The sequence below is a fragment of the Nanorana parkeri genome, unplaced genomic scaffold, assembly GCF_000935625.1.
Source record: "Nanorana parkeri isolate BGI_ZX_2015 unplaced genomic scaffold, ASM93562v1 scaffold917, whole genome shotgun sequence".
Classification (NCBI taxonomy): Eukaryota; Metazoa; Chordata; class Amphibia; order Anura; family Dicroglossidae; genus Nanorana; species Nanorana parkeri.
Window position 1 is genome coordinate 295,437 of NW_017307185.1, and position 23,116 is coordinate 318,552.

At 44.8% G+C, this 23,116-nt stretch overlaps 1 protein-coding gene across 1 annotated transcript in view; it reads right to left on the bottom strand.

Moving 5' to 3' along the window:
* The window catches only part of LOC108794945 (branched-chain-amino-acid aminotransferase, cytosolic-like), a 48,644-nt gene extending 26,996 nt beyond the window's left edge, over positions 1-21,648 (bottom strand). Inside the window, exon 1 of the mRNA XM_018566097.1 lies at positions 21,515-21,648. Coding sequence (XP_018421599.1) covers positions 21,515-21,547 — 33 coding nt within the window. The 5' untranslated portion in view covers positions 21,548-21,648. The remainder of the gene's footprint in view (positions 1-21,514) is intronic.
* Between the last annotated feature and the right edge of the window lie 1,468 nt (positions 21,649-23,116).

Genomic DNA, 23,116 nt, shown 5'->3' on the forward strand with positions numbered 1-23,116 from the left:
AAGTATGAATGGAAAGATGTAAAGTGTATTTCCACTTTTGCAGTCAAACTGGGATAACACTTCTTTCTATTTACTTGCTCCTTACCCTTTTACCTATCCTCTTCTGTAAACTCCATCTCCTCTGCAACTTCTCTGCTATGTGATGTTATAGAGGGGACTGGTGAGTTAATGTTTACCATAACAACTCAGTCTGTACTGTGCTGAAAAGTCTCATTATCAGTTGCAAACTAGATTTATACACTGTCTGTCCTAACAAAGGGTTAACAATCTGAGGGCTTGTGTTCTGTATTGTATAGTAATGAGAGTAAACACTTCCACTTTCTCCCCGTCCACATTCATTTTTAAATGGTTCAGAATAGCTTGCAGTCCACCCAAAGGTCTGCTCCAAAGAAACATGTTTTATACATGCTATTGCACAATGCACTTAGCGTGTGGTATCATGTGCTAGGTGCGTTGCCATTGATTTGAACGGCAAAAAGAAAGAAATGTAAGCAGTGTGTGATATAACGCACACCACAAAGCTGCCACACAGCACTAGCCCACCAGCTAACATGCAGAGTTTTAGCAGACAGGCGAGTGTGAACCGGCCCGAAGTCTAAATTGTCATCATAATCCACCTTGACTTGTGAACACAAATGTTTAATATGTTGCATATTCAGCAGCAGGGTGGCCATGCAAAGAGCAAAGCCCTTTTCAAAACAGAATACATCAAAATGGGTGAAATGCAAAGAACAGAGCTCCCGGCTGAAAATTCCCCCACCCCTCAACCAATGCTGACTCGGCCCGACCTTGGACTTTACCAGCGACACGACCAGGCCGCACTGGAGGAACAGAGGAGACTAAAAGGGGACATTTTGTCCAATAGTTATAACTGGACCTAAATATTCAATGTTATTTAAAGGAGAACTATGAGGCGAGTGAAAATCACTCAGCCTCATAGCTCTAGCCGACCTGTGACAATGAAACTGTCACAGGTCAGCTCAGCAACATTGGCAACAAACTGTTTGAGATTAACTCCATTACAAAGACTAGAGGCCACCACCTAAAGTTGGTGGAGAAGAAATTCCAGCACAATGGGCGAAGGGTGTAGATCTCTTCAAGAAACGTTTGGGTAATTTCTTGAGGGAACATAATATCCAGGGATACCAGTATCCCTAAGAATGAGATGATGCGTGGACCTATATGGGTTGGACTTGATGGACTAATGTCTTTATTCAACCCCAAATAAAATGTAACTATGTAATAGATTGGGAAGTGAGCGAACACATGCCGTCTCGATCCTGTCCCTGCAGGGAGCCGTGACTGTCACTCACATCTCCCTACAGGGATTCACCCACCCGATCCTCCGGCGCTGACTGGCGGGACGGACGAGGGAGGGGGCGGGTACAGCTGGCTCTGCCTCTAGATAGGCAGAGCCAGCTGTCACTCACGCAGCTGGGTGGATCCATCCCGGGTGCTGCGGGATCCGTCCCGGGTGCTGCGTCTCAGTATACCATGAGCTGCAGCTCGCGGTCAACTGAGCTTTGGGTGATGGGAGGCCGCTAGTTTGTGTCCTCCCGTTACCCTTAGGAGAACTATAGGGGAGAGCCCTGTTCTTTAATGAAAAAGAGAACCACAGCTTCCAAAATGCTATTTCTGTGGGAAGATTTCATTTAAGAAGACTATATAAATCATTCCTAAAAAGTGCCAGCTGGCAATTTACACTTTTGGTTTGGGTTTTTTTTAGAAAAAAAAATGATTTTTTTTTTCTCTCACCAACCTGACCATTATAAAATTCTTCCAGTTACATTTACAGGGTTATTCACTAAGCTGCCGAAGGGAGCCGAGTGAACAACCGTGCCGTAGTGAAGTAAACCGAACAATGTTCGGCTATGCACTACAGCTCAGTATGGCTGATTTTGCTCTGTATGTTGGATCGGACTACGACTCAGCCAAACCAACATTTGGAATGGCTGAGCCGAAGCTCCGGCAGGTCACTCGCTGCGGTACGCCCATATTCACAGCGGCTATTCTGCTCGGTAACTCCCTGGGAGCTGTACGGTCTATTGTGAATAGCGAAGGGCTCCCGCAACCGAAGCTTTGGCTGACTTGGTGAATAGACCCCTTAGTTCTTAGAACAAGGGTAGGCAACCTTGGCACTCCAGCTGTGGTGAAAATACAAATCCCATCATGCCTCTGTCTCGGAGTCATGTCTGGGGCTGACAGTTTTACAATGCCTCATGGGACTTGTAGTTTCACCAGAGCTGAGGTTTCCTACACCTGCCTAAGAGGACAAGAACATGCTTGATGTGAAAATGGGCTGTGGAAGAGTTCATTGGTTACACACATACAGGTGAAACTCGAATAATTAGAATATCGTGCAAAGTTAATTTATTTCACTAATGCAACTTAAAAGGTGAAACTAATATATGAGATAGACTCATTACATGCAAAGCAAGATAATTCAAGCCGTGATTTGTCATAATTGTGATGATTATGGCTTACAGCTCATGAAAACCCCAAGAACCCCAAATCCACAACCTCAAAAAAGTTGAATATTACATGCAATCAATAAAACAAGGATTGTACATAGAACAATATCGGACCTCTGAAAAGTACAAGCATGCATATGTACTCAGTACTTGGTTTGGGCCCCTTTTGCAGCACTTACTGCAATTACTTTTGCACGATATTCTAATTATTCGAGTTTCACCTGTATAATGCAGTGCCTGCATGTGGTCACCAAGCTCTGCTATGTCACATCTTCCCCCAGAACTGAGATGAGGATGGGTAGGAGGCCTCTGTGTTTGGCGTGACACAGGCATCACAAAAAGGCTGATCCTTACCTTGGCGGCTAGGAGCAGGAGCCATGACCTCAAATGCAGAGCAGTGCTTTTTTTTGTGGATGTGGCTTAAAGTGTATCTAAACCCAACAGATGTGGCGGCTGCATTCGTTTTCCGTTTTTATTTTTTCCCTTAATTTTTCCCTGGTTATTCAGCTAGTAGCACACTTCCTGTCCTAGGGTGACACCTTACAGTGCTTTCTAGATTTGGACTACAAACACACCCCTCCGCATCTCTAACATATGGGAAGATGTTTTGTAGTTCACAGAAGATATCACAGAGTCTGAGATTTCAGATAAATGCACAGTCAGTTACAAGCACATTGGATCTCAGAATGAACAGGTAAAGTTTTTTCTTACAAAAAATGTGTTTGGCCTGTAAGGAATAGCAAGCTGCGATAGATTACAATTATTTTCCCGGGGTTAGACCCGTGTTTCTCAACCTTTTAAAGGGTGCTGTGACTGAAATAAATATGTATCTTAAAGGCACCCCAGTGTAAAAACAAACCTTTATCCCATATAGGGGTCTCTCATGTAGATTAGGGAGACCCCATGCAAAAATATGGAGAAAAAAAATGACAGCCCCCTCCCTTCACATCAGTGTCCCCTCCCCTCTCTTTCATATCACAGACCCCTCCTTTCACATCAGGGTCCCCTCTCTTTCATATCACAGCCCTCTCCTTTCACATCAGGGCCCCCTCTCTTTCATATCACAGCCCTCTCCTTTCACATCAGGGCCCCCTCTCTTTCATATCACAGCCCTCTCCTTTCACATCAGGGCCCCCTCTCTTTCATATCACAGCCCTCTCCTTTCACATCAGGGCCCCCTCTCTTTCATATCACAGCCCTCTCCTTTCACATCAGGGCCCCCTCTCTTTCATATCACAGCCCTCTCCTTTCACATCAGGGCCCCCTCTCTTTCATATCACAGCCCTCTCCTTTCACATCAGGGCCCCCTCTCTTTCATATCACAGCCCTCTCCTTTCACATCAGGGCCCCCTCTCTTTCATATCACAGCCCTCTCCTTTCACATCAGGGCCCCCTCTCTTTCATATCACAGCCCTCTCCTTTCACATCAGGGCCCCCTCTCTTTCATATCACAGCCCTCTCCTTTCACATCAGGGCCCCCTCTCTTTCATATCACAGCCCTCTCCTTTCACATCAGGGCCCCCTCTCTTTCATATCACAGCCCTCTCCTTTCACATCAGGGCCCCCTCTCTTTCATATCACAGCCCTCTCCTTTCACATCAGGGCCCCCTCTCTTTCATATCACAGCCCTCTCCTTTCACATCAGGGCCCCCTCTCTTTCATATCACAGCCCTCTCCTTTCACATCAGGGCCCCCTCTCTTTCATATCACAGCCCTCTCCTTTCACATCAGGGCCCCCTCTCTTTCATATCACAGCCCTCTCCTTTCACATCAGGGCCCCCTCTCTTTCATATCACAGCCCTCTCCTTTCACATCAGGGCCCCCTCTCTTTCATATCACAGCCCTCTCCTTTCACATCAGGGCCCCCTCTCTTTCATATCACAGCCCTCTCCTTTCACATCAGGGCCCCCTCTCTTTCATATCACAGCCCTCTCCTTTCACATCAGGGCCCCCTCTCTTTCATATCACAGCCCTCTCCTTTCACATCAGGGTCCCCTCTCTTTCATATCACAGCCCTCTCCTTTCACATCAGTCTTCTCCTTCACATCAGGAGCCCTTTTCATATTTGAATCCTCACTGCCCCTTCAGGCTAGGTTCACACCTGCACTACACCACACGACACCCGGGTGTTGTGTGGTCCTGTACAATACAGGTGATTGCCTCGCAGCCCCATTGATTTCAATGGGGTGACATCCGCGCGGCAATTGCAGAAAAAAGGTACAGGCATCTTTTTTTTTTTCCCCGATACACGACACGCAATCCTTTTTGCTCACCACTTTATGAATTTTAAAATATCACTGTTTAAGTGTACTTATATGGATGGGATATATACCTATCTCACTGGTGTATTTATGAAGTCACAATAATAAAATCATAGGTTTATAGTGTATCTGTCAATGCGATACATTATTCCTTGCACTTTTTGCATTGATTTGCACATTGTTTATTCATTATTTATTAACTGTTTCACTCATTATTTTTTGAACATTATTTTATTAATCACTAATATATTTAATGGTGCACAAAGGGTTACTTAGCGCCACATAATTAACTCCCACATTTTGGACTCATTTGTCTTGATTGTGGCAGCTTTGTTCTCATCCAGAAGCTCAGATCTGCAGACACATAAAAGGTGCCCATACACCATACAATTATCTGCAGATTTTCAGTGGTCAGACGGAAAAAGTGCGACAGATTGGCCCGGGTGGAGATTACTCCATCCACACAGTTAAGTGTAGATGGAGGAATCTGTTTTCCATCTACCATACAAAATCTGCAGCTAATTGTAAAGTGTATGGCCAGCTTAAAGGTGCCCATACACCTTACGACCATCGCAAGACTCTTGTCTTGCGATGGTCGTAAGCTTATTAAAAGCTCGTACGATCTGCCCATCTTGGACAGGCAGATCGTACTTGCGATCATCGCAAGCCCGCCCCGCTGAGGGGCGGGCTTCCGATGACAGCAGTGAGGGGAGGGCTTCCGATCACTGCAAACGGGCAGTGTGCGCGTGCGCACACCGGCCCGTTCGGCAGTTGTCGAAGAAGCAGGCCACTAACCCACCGAGAATCGTACGATTCTCGGCGGGTTTTCAAGCCTGCTTGTTCGACGGAAGACGTGCAACCGTACAGTAGAAACGGTCGCACGCCTTCCATACACTGTACGATTATCGTACGATCACGGGATTTCCCGCAATTCTCGTACGAGAATCGTACAGTGTATGGGCACCTTTACACGACACGCAATCCGCCCGGCGCCACTGGGGTGCCATTAGAAAATAATGGCACCCAAAGCGCGATCGTTTCACACCTTGGCGATCGGTTCACACCTCCTGACTGCGCGGCAATCCCCGTTGAATCGTGCATGATTGTTGCGCGGTGAGGTGTTGCCTAAGTGTGCACCTAGCCTCAGAGTCCTACCATTACATCAGGAGACGTGGCTACAATACATTGCAATGTGCGGAATAGTCAAAAGAAAAGAAATAAATAGTGAGATGAGTTGTAATAACGCATGTCACCATCTATACACAGCGCGGACCAGTGTGCACATTATGCAGGCCTACCGGTGTGAATGTTGGTTGAGAAGGAATATCAGCCAGTGTCCATTAGGTGGCAATGTCCTCCACAAGTACAGCAGAGAATGGCACAGGACTCCTTCCGGCTGGTGTCTGTATGAATAATATATGGCTTGTTGTCAGGAGGATAGAAGAGGTGGAATCATTTTATTTCCTTAAAGTGAAGACTAACAGAACTCCATGATCAGCACCATCCCACCTCTATTGCACTGTGCAGGGTCATTTTCCACATGAACTCCAGTATTCAAAGTATCATGATAAAAAGTGAAATAATGATAAAACAATGGCAGCCTTTATATTGTTGGCAGGTCTCTGTCATGCTTTTCCTACGGCTTCACTGCTTAATCACTGAGCAGTAATAAGCCTGCAGCCAGTGAAATTATTAGTCCTGTCCTCCATACCTGCCACTTAATGACTCCCTTATTATTGAAGTGGCAGATCCCATATTTCTAACAGGACAGGTTCACTTTAAAGGTAACCCAGAATAAATATGAAAGTAATGAGTAGAGCAGCCAAACAGTGACTGCATCCAATCAATCACTGTTCGGGTATTCAGACATCTGTGGAAGTCGGCTGTCTGAATACAATCGCCGGCAGTGAAGATTCTTCCATCCATGCTGTGTAGCACGGAAGGGGGAGTCAATTGATTTCTCTCGTTCAGCCCCACGAAGCTGAATTCACAGACCCACAACAATCATACAGACTATAGTAGGCTAAAGTCAGAACTCCTGATCTGCATATTTGTTCCACCTCAGCAATGGCAGCCTCCACACTTCCCAAGTACAGGGACTGGGTGTCAGCAGATACAACACGCTCTGGGCTGACACTGGAAAATGTCAGGGCAATGACTGCTGCGCTCAGGAAATGGAGTCACCCGCTTCGGGATAAAGCTTGGTAGAGGTCACATGACTAGCTGCAGCTATATTCACACACAGAAACGTCTCCATTTCATTCTTCTTACCTGGAACTGTACTGTGAAGTTTACCTACATGTACTTATACAGGGTTTATATATCACCAACAGATTGTGTGGTGCTGTACAAAATAAAGGGAGACAGAGCAGTTACAACTTGAATGAATACTATCACATCACAATGTATTCTAGTGGTGGCAATAAAAGGAGGGGCACTTCCCTCCATAACTTACTTCCTGTTACCTCATCCTGGTTACCACCTTGTAAAAGGAACCCCATGAATTACAAAAGTTAACCCTTGCAGAGGGGCTACTCGGGCACTGCAAGGGTTAACTGCTCGTTTTGGTCTAAGGCTGCAAATAAAAAAAATATACTTACCTTATTCTCAGTCCTTCCTGGCTGCTAGATAGGTGCCCACAGCCTCTTCTCCCACGGGCACCAGCGATCTAAGCCTCACTGACAACATCAGGTGTAATGCAGATCCATTCTCCTGCATTAAGCAGCCCATACACCTTACGAATATCGGCCGATTTTCGTATGCGATCGCGTTTTCGTCCGATATTCGTAAGGTGGATGGGCAGTGTACAACCGCAAATACTGTACAAATCGATCGACTTTTCACTATCCAGGTTAGAAAACTCTGGTACGATTGGTGGCATTTCCGTATGTCAGAATTTGTAGGATCCACACTGCACATGCGCAGACGAAAATACGTGCGGTCAATTACCGCAATTCATCCAGGTGCTTTCTTCCAATTACCCCTGATCCAAGCTTGTGATAATCGGGGCAGGATGGGGCCGCCGTACGAAAATCTTACAACGGTTCGATCATCAGACGAAAAGTGTCGTCCGATGATCGCAAGGTGTATGGGCAGCCTTAGACATGAGGACGTTAAGGGACATTCCAAACGCGGAGCAGAGGGGAGAGAAGTGAGCGGTCGGCGCGGCAGGATCGGGGATCGTGCGAGTGTATCTTCATTAAAGATTAATGACATTTATGGCCTGAAAACTCCAAGACAAAGTCAACGAATGGCTTCCACACGGTGCCAAGCATTGGAAATGTCAGATCTGCACTCAGCCCGTCTCGGGAACACTGAACTGATTAGGATCTATAAAGAGAGCAGTAGAACAGGTCTTGCCTCACGCATGACTGAGGACAAGCTGAATCAGTACACATGGAGGATATGTATCTCGAGGGCATCCACCCTCCCTCGTATACTTCATCAATGCAGAAACACTCAGCTACCATTCCCTTGAATGAGGAACTCCAGCTCTTCACCCTTAAAGTGTGGCTGCCCCTGCACTGCAAGGGTTAAGTGCTCATTTTGGTCTAGGGACCAGAATATAGAAGATACACTCACATGATGCTCAGTCCTGCGGCAGTCATTGCTCACCTCTATCCTCCTCTGCTCCGGATGTGGTATGTCCCTGCATTAGGCATCATGATGTCAGTGATCTGTAGACTGCCAGAGTACAGGGGAGAAGAGACTGCAGGGACCAGTCTAGCATCCAGGTGGGATTGAGGATCAAGTAAAATGAGTAATTAACCCTTGCAGTGCTAACCCCACCGCAAGGGTCAATTGTGACAACTCCTGGAGTTCCTCTTTTAGAGTATTATAACAAGGATAGAATGATCCTTCCAGCACAGGCCACTCTGGCTCCTGATTGCTGACCAGAACTTCAACTGTCATGGTGGTAACAGATCCGAACAAGGAAGCCATCCAAGATAACACCAGCACGGCGTGTTCAGATGAGGAGACAGGACACGACTGTTACCAACGGGATGCAACATTATGAGCCAACTACAGACATCTTGGTCAGGCAGCGGTGACGGTCACTACTGCCTGAGAATGAGGTCCCTGGGGGTATTGAAGCATTGTGTCCTGTTGGTGACAACAGAGTGTTCTGTATTCTTGTGTGAACACGGTGTGTTGGAGATATCTTGGATAGGGACTTGTGTTGTGGTGGTGTCATTCATCATTTCACCATCGTACCCTTTGGTGGTGGGGTCTGTATATTGTATGAAGTGCGCTGGACTTCTTGTATCTACCAATAGCAGAGCACACACAGGGCTTGGTGTTATTGGACACAAGAAACAGCTCTGTGCCAAAAATATTGCAATCTTAGAACTATTTATATTGAATACACTGTGAGGTTGCCGTGCACAACTGGAGCAGCTGTGCACGGCAACCAATCGGCTCCGATCTTTCATTTTCACGTACTTTTTTTTTGGGCAATAAATGACACAATGCTCAGGTGTGACTGGGCCCAATGAGAATGATGGGATTATTTGTTTTATTGATTGCATGTAATATTCACATTTTCTGAGATTGTGGATTACTTTTTGTTGGCTTACAAATTAACAAATGCAATCATTTCAATGATCTGTAAAGTCAGGCACTGTCCATAGTGACAAAGCTTAAAGGAGAACTATGAGGTGAGTGCTTTTCACTCACCTCATTGTTCTAGCCGACCTGTGACAATGAGACTGTCACAGGTCGGCTCAGTAGATCGGGAGGTGAGGGAACACATACCGGGTTCGCTCACCTCTCGATCCTGTCACGGCTCTCTGCCGTGACAGGGGGAGGGGCTGGATTCCCCTCTCTCCGCTCCGATCTGCCAGCGCTGACTGGCGGAACGGACGGGGGAGGGGGTGGGTACAGCTGGCTCTGCCTCTAGATAGGCAGAGCCAGCTGTCACTCACGCAGCTGGGCGGATCCTGTCATCTACGTCGGGATCCGCTCCGGCTGCGGCGTATCAGTATTCCCGCGAGCTGTAGCTCGCGGTATACTGAGCTTAGGGTAACGGGAGGACGCTAGTTTGTGTCCTCCCGTTACCCTTAGGAGAACTATGGGGAAAAGCACTGACCGCATAGAGGCGGGCCAGAAGGCAGGACAGCCTATAAAATCCCAGGCAGACTACTACAGAATACAGGACACAGTACTTCCATTCAGCATCTTGTACACTTAAGCTGGCCATACACCTTACAATTATCTGCAGATTTTCTCTGGTCAGATGGAAAAGGTGCAACAGATTCCTCCATCTACACTACACTGTGTGGATGGAGTAATCTCCACCTGGGCCAATCTGTTGCACTTTTTCCATCTGACCACTGAAAATCTGCAGATAAATTGTAAGGTGTATGGGTAGCTTTATACAGGGGAAGTGCTGGACCGACCAGGGAGTAACCTGGGATTCTCATTGTAATTGCTCCCCGGCTGAACTGGCCCTGGTCTGCCACTTCCATGCTTTTGATTTCATTTTTCTCAATCATGGAGGCTCAGCATCCCATGTGGACATTATCCAGGGTGGTCAGCATGAAAATGCACTACTCCAGACTAACATCCACTCATCAAGGCAATTTGATATTTGAATATGCCCTCCCAAGAGCCAGCACATTGCCTTCATCAGGGCTGGGGGCTCTTGAGGTGTGCCAAGGTAGGGTGCTGTGATGTTTTCAGGAAGCTATGTGCAGCACTCTGCTGACCCATCCCGCCAGCCATGATATTTATTTGGGTTTCCTGATACTTTTGGGTTGGATGAAAAGTTTATTTCAGAAAAACACTTTTGATAGATGAGAACACATTTTTATGAGGGTATTCACATCAGACCAAAAAGAAGGATGACCAAGGAGGAAAAATAAACCAAGGCATTTGGTACCAAAAGAGGCACAGTCCCTGCAAATTAGGAACAGTTGGGAGCTAGGCTCACTAGTGATGAGCGTGGACTTGGTGCGAACCCAGCCTGCCAAGAACTGTGACTGCCACCTGTCCCGGCCCAATCAGTCATGGAGAGACGCATTCCCCATCCTGCAACCAGGGCTGGATGTACTCTCTCTGCTGCCAGTTTTCTCAATGCACACCCCTGCATGCAGGCTGCTTACAAGTGATCTCGGCTACATAGCCGAGATCATTTGTACAAAACAAGCGGCAGCTTCCCCGCTCTACATTTAGCCCTGCTTGCCCAAAGCAGGGCTATATGTAGAAAACAACTACCCGGCCCGAACTACATGTCCCGGGCGTCAGGAGATAGGAATTCCACACCCCTGCTGCCCCAAGGCTGGGCCTCGGTTGGCCTTGTGGTTGGCCTCGGTTGGCCTTGAGTTGGGCCGCAACTGATGCCACTAATTGGGCCAGCCAGGAGGGGTGAGTGGTGGTTGCAGTTTTAAGCAGGATTGGGCAAACTGGGTTCACACCAAGGCCAGGCACATTATTATTATTATACAGGATTTATATAGCGCCAACAGTTTGCGCAGCGCTTTACAATATAGGGCAGACATTACAATCACAATACAATTCAAGACAAGATGGTAAGGAGGGCCCTGCCCCTGAGGGCTTACAATCTAAAAAGGGAGGGGGAAGTGATACACGAGGAGGAACATCTCTAATGCTCATTAGTCACAGGTGAACATGAAAATGTATTATCCAATGAGCAGGCTGGAGCTGGAGAGGTGTCACTAGGAGGTGCAAAGGTCATGCAGGAAATTAGTGTCACCAGTCAGAATGTACAATGTGGCAAGGCTGTCTAAAGCACAGCCCTGACTGAACAGAATTACAAATTCCTTGGCAGCTAAAACGTTTATTTATATGTATATTGAGTAGGGATGCACAGATACTTTTTGAGTACCAGTGCAGATACTTGGAATTTTCATGAGAACTACCAGGGTTGCAGCGGTTGCAGCTGGGATCTAGCTCTGGCACTCCACCACTGTCCTGAAATCATTAGTCTGTATTGTTTTAGAAAAACTGTCACATGACACTAAACAAAAATGTATCAGTACTCGTACTTGTAAGTACTCAGCAAGTACCAGTACTCGTACTCGCAGAACTGGTATCTGTGGTACCCTTTATTTATATTTATAAAAACAAAATCGTACATTAAAACAGAGATGTACAAATCCCAGGAGCTCCGTGTGCTCCTTACAAATGACAGCTGCCTCCTAATTTTTGAATTTTTCTCTAGTGTAGTCTTGGAGCTGGAAAAGTATCTGTACATGTACTCGTACTGAGTACTGTACTTGGTATCTGTGCAACCCTAATATTGAGTACTGTTAGCTGCCAACCTAAACTTCTGTCCGTTAGCTACTTAAATGTAAACGATCCCTTCCTTTTTATTCGGTTGGAATTTATTGTTTCTCTTTGTCTTTTACAGAAAAAGGACTGACTGAAGAGGTGGCCTGGACACAAGAACTGTAAATGTCAATGTTCCTTCCTAACAATGGCCTTGGGACTATTTACAACGAACTTAGTGCCGCGTTATTAGCGTGACATTGTATATACATGATAGCATTGAACAAGGTAAATATTTAGAATTCTTCTACATTCGCTGATTCTAATCTTCCTAATGCTGGTAAACAAAACAAACACAGTGAAGGTGAAAGAAGTCCTGTACTTTATGAATACTGAGGAAAGTAAGAGGTTTGCTTCCCAGCTTCTCCAGTCTGCTACTACAGATAGAAATACCTCATATGTCTGTGAGTATGCAACATTGTTTTGCAGGGCATTGGATTGACACCGCAGGTCACCGCTCTGCTGTGAGGGGACCTGAATAGATTTTACACATTGTATACTACCAATAAAGCAAAAAAAATGCAAACAGTGGCAGTTGTGGCAGTGTACAATACTACACCACACTGCGGGAGCTGCCACAACACACTAGGCTGCTAAAACACAGAGGGGAATTTATCAAAAGTGGAGCAGACAAAATATGGAGCAGCTGTGCACAGCAACCATTCAGCTTCTATCTTTCATTTTCAAATCATAACTGAACAAGCTAAAGAGAGAAGCTGATTTGTTTTAGGGCTGCAACTAATGATTTTCATAATCGATTAGTTGGCCAATTATTTTTTTGATTAATCGGATAAAAAAATAATAGTAAGTACCTTTCGTAATTTAAAATAAAATACATAAATGCAGTATTAGAAAAGTTTACTTTTAATTTTTTTGCAATCGCACTGCACTGGAATGCACGGCATTCCACTGTGGGCAATCACACTGAGTGGGAGGCGTGTTTCGGGTGCCATTGAAGTGAATGGCACTGCAATGCACTTCTTGCAAAAGAATGTGTGAGGCCACAACCAAAAATGACCTTTTTCCCACCTTTTATCATTTTTATTTTCTTTTTGTAATAATTGTATTGTAAGCACATGGCGCTTGAATATCTTCAGCCAGGGAATGACAGCTGCCAGTGGCAAGATTCCGCAGACGTCAGCTGAATGTAAATACAGCAGGTAGTGGGCTGGTGCAATAACCAGTCTGCTATAGGTCATTTTAAAAATGCAATAGCAGGCTGGCTATTGCACCCACCCACTGCTTGCTGTGCACTTTTTCCAGCGTGGAGGAGAGAGCTAGGGGATCCAATCAACTAATCCATAATGAAAATAGTTGACAACTATTCTCATTATTGATTAATCGATTAGTTGGTTAAAGCCCTAGATTGGTTGCCATGGTCAACTACTCCAGTTGTGTCTGTTCCAGATTGTGATAAATTCACCTCACAGTGTTATAGCATACAAGCTAGTGTGAAGGGACCCTTAATTTACTTAGTATGTGCAAAGTACAGGTTCACTTCAGTATACAATCTGCTTTTTTATAAAGACCTACTAATACTATTCATAATTGTGTATGTGAACGCTCCATGAACTAAATATATTGGACATTGTATGTATGGTTTATGTGAAGTATGGCTCCTTTCACATCTGAGCGTTTGACGCGCAATTCCTGAATGGGACAACACTCAAGGTGAAGAATCCCATTATTCACCATGGCTCGTTCACACCTGAGCATTGTGTTGCTTGTCGCATGAAGCTCAAAAAAGTACAAAAGCTTATTTTGGGGCAGAATTGTCCAAAAACAGGCGATTCTGCTCCTGTACTACATGTTGTACATACGTTGTACAAGTGTGAAAAAAATGCTTCTAACAGGGTTATTCACGAAAGGGTGAAGGGTTTGGAGAAGTGAACAATCTAGGCCATAATAGCTGATTTGGAAACATTCTCCAATTCAGCTCACTTTCCAGTTCAGCTATTTTGGTCTAGATTGTTCCCTTTTCCTGCCTGCTCCAAACACTTCACCCTTTTGTGAATAACCCTGGAAATCACCTGGCTACACTCATGCTTAGGAGTGACTGGAGCCTTAGGGCCAGCCTATGGATCTAGACCATCATTCCACTTATAATTAATGCCTGGACCCCCAGACAGTCCTCTTTTTTGCTCCATACATCTGATGATTGCCACATGACTGCACTGTAGAAGGTTGCATCTGTGACAATCTCACCCTCAATATGGCCACCTTCACATACAAAGATTCTTACCAGAGGCTGCAGGCAAAATTATATGCCCTGGACAGGAAGTCAGCTTTGTGGACAAAAATGGCTCCCCCAGGTTCAGATCCTTATTTCAATCTTCTTCAAGAGAACCATTCCCGATATAAGAGCTGTCATTGACAAATTAGGGGGGCTTTTAGGAGACATCTCATCTTCTGTGCTGAGAAAAACTATTCCTGGGCTCTCAGTCACTGAACACAATGTACCACATGTATATTAGGTTATTAAAGCCTCAATAAGTCAGTACCCCCTGCATGCACGGTGAAGACATCTGTCTATAGACAATGAGGGGAATTTATGAAAACTGGAGCAGACAAAATCTGGAGCAACTGTGCATGGCAACCAATCATCTTCTCTCTTTCATTTGCAAATCCTAACTGAACAAACTGAAGAGAGAAGCTGATTGGTTGCCATGCACATCTGCTCCAGTTTTTGACTGCTCCAGTTGTGATAGATTTCCCTCAATTAATTTTAGATTGGCACAGATGTTATATTCAATGGACAGAAAGAAAATTAGGATAACCTTATCTGTCAATGAATATTGCCTTCATATGCACCTTGTTGTCTGCCAAGTGATCCAAACCTTTGGCTAGGTTATTACAAACAAGCTGGTATACCATCTGCAACCCATATGCTGCTGTTGTGTTAACTTTACTTCCATATCTACATAACCCAATCAGTGCCCTGCCGAATATTCTAATAAAGCAGGACACCAGTTATACAAATAAATGAGCACTTGTGATATTTCATATATCGATCACTTCCTTTCATTGGAACCTAGAATTAGAGAAGCTTTCTAATAAAACATAACTCAAAGCTGACCTGTGACACCGTGATATATACTTGAAGGGCCTCCACCACACATCATCTTTATATGAACAGCAGCCACACAACGTGGTCCTGTTATGATTTTAGAACTACACTCTACTGCAAAAATGAATGTCATTGTGGCCCCATACAACTCACTGACTGGTGGGTTCACTTTTAAAGTGAGTGCATGGCCACGCCTTGTCCTTAGCTGATAATTCTATAGGAAGATGACACCACTATTCAATGCCTGCAGTTCTTCCAGTGCTAGCTCCACTTTGCTGATCTTACTATGAATCAGTATATCACTATACTGGTGGAGTCCTCATAGTGCCCTCCCTTGTGTAAGCACTTCCCACTCCAGCACACAGAGCCTTCAATGTGTTAAAGCTGAAGTTGAATCTGCTTACATTTCAAACCCAGTGATGTCATGCATTTGCGTGCTTCTCTAAGTAATGCAAGAAGATCATGGCTGGTGGCCAGCAGGGTGCTTGATGGGTTGATATCAGTCTGGGGGAGTGGACATTCCAAAGCAGACGATTGGAAGATCTGAAATCCAATGAATGAAAGTGGTGAGCCAGGGACAGTAGGACTAGGAAAGGGCTAGATGATGATGCTGGATGTCCTCCAGCCATGAAATTATGCTTTAGTAGAATTACTGCATATTTTAATGCACACTATGAGAGCTCACAGTGTGCACTGAAATCAATGTAAGCTATTTCAGTTCTGGGAAGCAGCCTGTACAACTTTGTAAGACTGAAGGGAAGGCCGGAGTTCAGCACTGTGTATTGTATTAGAACCCTCACAGTGCTGGCTGGTTTATATGGACCTGCACCATTTTTGGAATGTAGCACAGCACAGCTTGAGTGTGTAGCTCACTATTGTTCTTGTGACAAACCAAAGTGTAATAACATTCTGTATACTGCAGTAACATGAAGACAGTCTAGAAATCCTGTCACAAAAACAAAATGGCATTTAGATAGTTGTTCTTGTCAAATGCAGCCATTTCCATGTGAACAGTATGCGTTGGAATGAAGAGCACAAGGACAGGCTCGGAATGCCCTGCATTGCTAGCAGATAAAACACGTCTTATTAGGACATTGTGACATGCTGCGCCCAAAGAAACACAGTGCGCTCAATGAATGGAGAAGGGGGTAAGTGGCAGGATCTAATGTGCCCATTCATAGCGCACCTTGCTTTGTGAAACAATAATAGTACAAGTTACATGAATGGAGAAGGGGGCAGAAGCATCAGAACCCTGGGGTGTATTGGGGTGCATGAAGGGAGGATTTTGACCAGAAGCCGCCTGGAATAGCTGGGATATACAACATAACAGGGAACTACTCTGCATTTTTTACTGACTATGTCCTATTGGGGAGATCTCTCTTCACTTCATTTTCCAGAGACATTTCCCCTCAATTTCTGTTTCAGTGACAACTATAAAATGTAGGACTTCCTGTTGCGATGACAGTTATCAGCAGTAGAAAGGGGAATGCCTCCAGCAAAGATATAGAGAAAGGGGGAATACCTCCAGCAAAGATATAGAGAAAGGGGGAATACCCCCAGCAGAGATATAGAGAAAGGGGGAATACCCCCAGCAGAGATATAGAGAAAGGGGGAATACCCCCAGCAGAGATATAGAGAAAGGGGGAATACCCCCAGCAGAGATATAGAGAAAGGGGGAATACCCCCAGCAGAGATATAGAGAAAGGGGGAATACCCCCAGCAGAGATATAGAGAAAGGGGGAATACCCCCAGCAGAGATATAGAGAAAGGGGGAATACCCCCAGCAGAGATATAGAGAAAGGGGGAATACCCCCAGCAGAGATATAGAGAAAGGGGTAATACCCCCAGCAAAGATATAGAGAAAGGGGGAATACCCCCAGCAGAGATATAGAGAAAGGGGGAATACCCCCAGCAGAGATATAGAGAAAGGGGGAATACCCCCAGCAGAGATATGGAGAAAGGGGGAATACCCCCAGCAGAGATATAGAGAAAGGGGGAATACCCCCAGCAGAGATAAAGACAGCAATAAACACCTGACGGGGAGTCAGCACTCCAAACTAACAAAAATATTGCCCCAGTCACCCGATTGTGTTCCGTGAACGCGCGTAAACCGCAGCAAACGTCCGGGCATAGGTGCACGCATACTATATGCAGAACGCACTTGCAGTGCCATTACTAGTTAATGGCATCCCAAATACAGCCGAGCAAATGCGGTGTTTTCCCGCATGTGAACGTGCACAGACGCACGGGGGGAAAATTGCGGAACATGTCACAAAATTTGTGTATACCATGTTCCTGTATTTGGCACGTGTCCAGGGACTCAATGGGGCCAAACATGGGAAACATGTGGCCACAAATGTGCAGGAACACGTGTGACCATGACACGCATCCCCTCAATGCCTAGGTGTGAATGGGGACTGAGATTGACTTGAACTGTCCAGTGTCAACCATTAACTACAGTTTTAGTCCTGTGTGGACTGGTGTCCTGCCATGGAAACTGCTGGAGTGCCTGAGCCCTGATAATAGTTTAGTGCTCATCAGTATCAGGTTTCACCTACAACATTATATGCTGGTTCTCATTAATAAATTAATGGCTCCTGGCAATATACAGCTGGGAGAGAGAATGTTGACTGCATCTCGATTTCTGTGAAACGTGTCCGGTTACAATTGAAATTGCGTGATCTGTACACATTTATGCAGTCTTGAATTTAAATACCAAAAAAGTACCCTGACTGGTTTTTGCACAGCATTCATATCTGTTAATGTGCACAGATCAGGTGATGCCTATTAAATTTAATAGGATAAAATATGTCACACAGCAACTGCACAAAACCTACTGAATATGTGGGAGGTAACCTATAAACCATTCACATACTGAACAGCCATGCAAACAAGAATCAGAGAGCATTACGGCCACTAGATGGAGCCAAGGACAATAGGAATTTCCGATGCTTCTCGGCTCCATCTGGTGGCTATAATGTACTATAATGAACATGGTGTATTCAGTTTCCATTAGTGAGCAATCAGACGATAGCTTGCACTGTCTAGCTCTGCGTTTGTCAAGCAAGGTCCCTCCTGAGGTTAGCAGGTTCCTTGAGCAATGGTGCATTGATCTCCCACCTAAGCAAGTGGGAAATGTCCCACTAATCCCCAATGTAAGGGGTTACGTCTACACTGACTGAAAATATTTGTATTACTTGTATTTTCTATTACTGGAAATATTTTTGTAAGGTGCTGGTAACAGAATGATCTGCCCTGTGTGTCACATACTCTAGGTAGGCCACACTTTCTATTCTTTTATATAAAACCTTCTTCAATGTATTGATCACACCAATGCACCATGAGCTATAGGCAGATTTGTTAGCAGGGGTTCCCTAGGAACCTGAAAATTATTTTAGGTGTTCCTCAGGGGTAAAAAAGGTTGAGAAAGGCTGGTCTAGCTGCTTTAAATTGTTTCAAAGCCAAAGTATATATAAAAAAAAAAAAAAAACTTCATAAAAGAAAAAATGTGCATTCATTATTTTTTGCATATAAGCCCCTAAAGCATTGCGACTTATCAGTGGGTGCAATGCTCTGGCTCCTGAAGACTCTTTCTCCCGTCCATGTCCGTGCCTTGGAACAGACGTTCTGTAATACGGATGGAAGGAAGAATGAACGTGACCTTATATTTCATGTTACACGCTGAATATGGCTGTAACATGAAACATGGCCTGCAAAGTGAACTTGCCCATTAAAGTAAACCTGTGTGGCAGCATAATCCGGAGCTATGTCACATGGGTGCCTAGGCATATACAAATATCCACTTCCTGAAAGTCATTATTTGCAATAGATTAACCAGGGGATACCGCAGCATTTAGAAGCAGTTTACACCAGGGTCACCAGAACTAGTGTCCCCATTGGAAGATTTCCTATCTCTGTCTGTTCTGGTGACAACCCAAAATGTGGGATTTTTTTTTCACTTTCAGTATGAACGGTCACCAGGACAAATGGAGAACATAATTCTCCCCTATGGGGACACAGACAGCAAGAAAATCCTAACAGTGTCCTAATACCGCTCCACTCTATCCAAAACTAACAAAAAAAAGGTTTTGGCTTCAGTTCCCCCGATTCCCGCTGTCCTTCCTTCTCATGGACTGATATGGTGAACTATGAAATCTGGTTGAATGCCTCCTCTTCTTTTCCTCTAGTCTCCAGTTTTGCCTCCAGCGTCTGTATAATTACCTCATGTATGTGACAAAGCTGGCGAGAACTTTGCTGAACATGATACAACTTGTGCTCCATGTGATAACTGCATTGATACAAAAGATAGGAACATCACCAGCACAATATAGAAATATATGCCTGTAATCCGTCCTCTCAGAAATGTGCTCACCCAATAAAACAAATGTCATATGACTTGTGTCACGCATCTCATTGTAAAGCACAAATAGCCAACATAGAGTTAGAACTCATTTTTAGCAGTGTGTTATCACCATGTCAACAAGCACCATACACTGTTGTGTGAACGCTCGGTGTAGGTAAACTTGACTCTGTACGTATAGTGTGTGTCACAGGGGTGACCTTGGAGAAGTCTCTCTCTAGGAAGCAATGTGTCAGATGAAAAGCACTGATTTATAACAATGGCAGGTAGTGTGGGTTACATTGGAATTTAAATCATCCATGGTGTGATGACAAGAGAGGAGCAGAGTGATATCACTGGTAAAGGATGGACAGGTTTGTGTGTAAAGAGGAGCAGACGGTAGATAAAAGCTGCCAAAGCCGTCACCTACCTGGTACTGATATACTGTCAGGGGAAAATCTGCCTAGCTTGCCCAGTTTACCCCCCATCCACTCGTATCCCATTACTGTCACCACACCAGATGTAGGAGCTCGCAGAACCCTCAATAGGACGTCAAACTGGTTAGACAGGAACTTAAAGCATTCCAAGTACAACGTGACAACTTTCACCTTTCTTTGGATCCCCTTTAAAGACACGAACCATTCAGTCTAAGGCCCCATACACACATAGGTATAACAGGAACACATACTGCAGTGCATTCATGGGCGTTTGTTTCCCACGTTTGACACTCATCCCCATTGATTTCAGTGGGTGCACCTTAGTAAATTCTGAGACATGTATTCCGTATTTTTTTCACATGCGTTGGTGCATGTTTGCAGTGCAATTAACTAGCAATGGCACGGCAATCACTTTGTGCTTTTGGTGGGGGGTTCATGTGCGCGTGTCAAAGGCGCACTTTTGTGCATGTTCGACACGCGTTCACGATACCTGAATGGAGACTACGACTACAGGATGATAGACACATATGTGGAGCAGGGAGCACTACTTCCTCTGACAACAAGGGGAAAAAAAGGTTTGATGCCAGTTTTGGAGCAGCTGTGCATGGCAACCAATCAGCATCCACCTTTCATTTTCAAGGCTTAACTGAACTGAAGAGAGAAGCTAATTGGTTAGCATAGGCAACTGCTCCAGATTTGATCTGCTCCAGTTTTGATGAATTCCCCCCACAGTATATATTCTCCACCTGCGGTATGTCTGAATGAGCAGTCTATAAGTGTTACAGTGGATTGTTGTTTAGATCTAACAGCAACTACACTGTAGGAGAATCTGGAGTAGTTGTACACAGCAACCAATCCGCTTCTAGCTTTCAATTTCTAAAGCTTTAATGAACAAACTGAAGAGGGAAGCTGATTGGTTACTGTGCACAGCTGCTCCAGTTTTTGTAAATTCACCCTAATCTGTGACAGTGGTCTGATCGCACGGCGTGCGGCTCAGCTCTGCCCCAGCTTAGAGCCCGACTCCAGCCTAAAAACTTTCTCCTCCACTGGGAAGGTTTGGAGCTCGTCTGTGTCCCCATTACATAGATTTTCCCTCTCTTGTCCCGTGGTCACTGGGCATTTGTGTATTTTAAATACCAGGTAAGAAATTCTCCAACAGCGATGAATGGAGCCTTCCAGAAATCCTGTGATTGTAGACCGGACACACTTCTCAATGCTGCCACTGTATTCGGATATCATATAATCTTTACTGCACATCCCAACATCTGTACTTTCCATTGCAGTCTTACTCCTCCTGCTGCATTTAAACTAAGCCACAATCAATAAAAATCTCACAGGCAGAGCCAGATCTTGTCACTGGAACAAGAGCTGGAGTGAACTGGTGACCCCAAAAACAGAGCTGATGATGGATATAAGCAGATGGAGATCTACCCAAACTGACACCATTTTAGGGTTATCTGTCCCTTTAACTTCAGGGATACAAAGAAGAGATGACAGGCAGATACTGGCTGATTGATGATCGATTCCAGGCAGATAACAGTGTATTGGATACACATGATGACACTGATCACATGTATGAAGATATATAGATGATCACACACAGATCTCTGTACGATGTACACATGACCCCCACCCCGGTCCACACTCACCTTCACCCCGGATAAAGCCGCTCCGGCTGCCATGGTCAATGTGTACACACCGAATGACTTCTCGTTCCGCCGATCTGAAGGTTCCTACCCTCCTGTGTCAGAGGAGACTGAGAGATGGGCGGGCGGAGCTAGGCGATCCCAACCATACAAGTCTATGGAGATCTCCCATTACACACCCCCATTCCCCAGACTGAGGCTGGCCACAGGGAGCCAGGCAATCCTAGTCATATATTAGAGCCAGGTACTCCTATGCATACAGAGCAAAGCAATCCAAATCATATATTATCCAGGTACTCCCAGTCATATACAGCAACAGCAAGTCACTCCTATTCATATATTATTATACAGCCAGGTACTGCTATTCATATATTATTATACAGGGAGGTACTCCAAGTCATGTGTTATCCAGGCAATCCTAGTCATATATTAATACAGAGCCAGGCACTCCTATTCATATATAGCAAGTCACTCATATTCATATATAGCCAGGCACTCCTATTCATATATTATTCAGGTACTCCTAGTCATATACAGCAACAGCAAGTCACTGCTATTCATATATTATTATACAGGGAGGTACTCCAAGTCATGTATTATCCAGGCAATCCTAGTCATATATGAATACAGAGCAAAGCAATCCTATTCATATATTATCCAGCTACTCCTAGTCATATATTATCCAGGTACTCCTAGTCATATATTATCCAGGTACCCCTAGTCATATATTATCCAGGTACCCCTAGTCATATATTATCCAGGTACTCTTAGTCATATATAGCAGGGTACTCCTAGTCATATATTATCCAGGTACTCCTAGTCATAGATTATCCAGGTACTCCTAGTCATATATTATCTGGGTACTCCTAGTCATATATTATCCAGGTACTCGTAGTGATATATAGTCGGGTACTCCTAGTCATATATTACCTGGGTACTCCTAGTCATATATTATCCGGGTACTCCTAGTCATATATTATCCAGGTACTCCTAGTCATATATTACCTGGGTACTCCTAGTCATATATTATCCGGGTACTCCTAGTCATATATTATCCGGGTACTCCTAGTCATATATCATCCGGGTACTCCTAGTCATATATTATCCAGGTACTCGTAGTCATATATAGTCGGGTACTCCTAGTCATATATTATCCAGGTACTCCTAGTTATATATTATCCGGGTACTCCCAGTCATATATTATCCAGGTACTCCTAGTCATATATAGCAAGTCACTCAGGCAATCCTAATCATATATTAATACAGAACCAGGTACTCCTATGCATACAGAGCAAAGCAATCCTAATCATTATAGAGCCAGGCACATCATCTGCACACTACTGATTGCTGGCAGACAGTACAGCTACCCTGTGTGCTGCACTCACACCTGAGGACATGGGCATTATCAAGCAAGCAATGGTCGCCTCCACATTTGTTAGTACTGATGTTCTGTAGACATGAAGTCTCCTCGTCCCCCTGCATGGTGCCCCATGTCCCCGGGCTCTCCATTCATATGGATGTTGCTAATCCGAGTGCAGATCTGCCCAGCCAATCACTCGCAGCTCTGATCTACACTCCACATTCATATGTATCTGATGGTGGCCA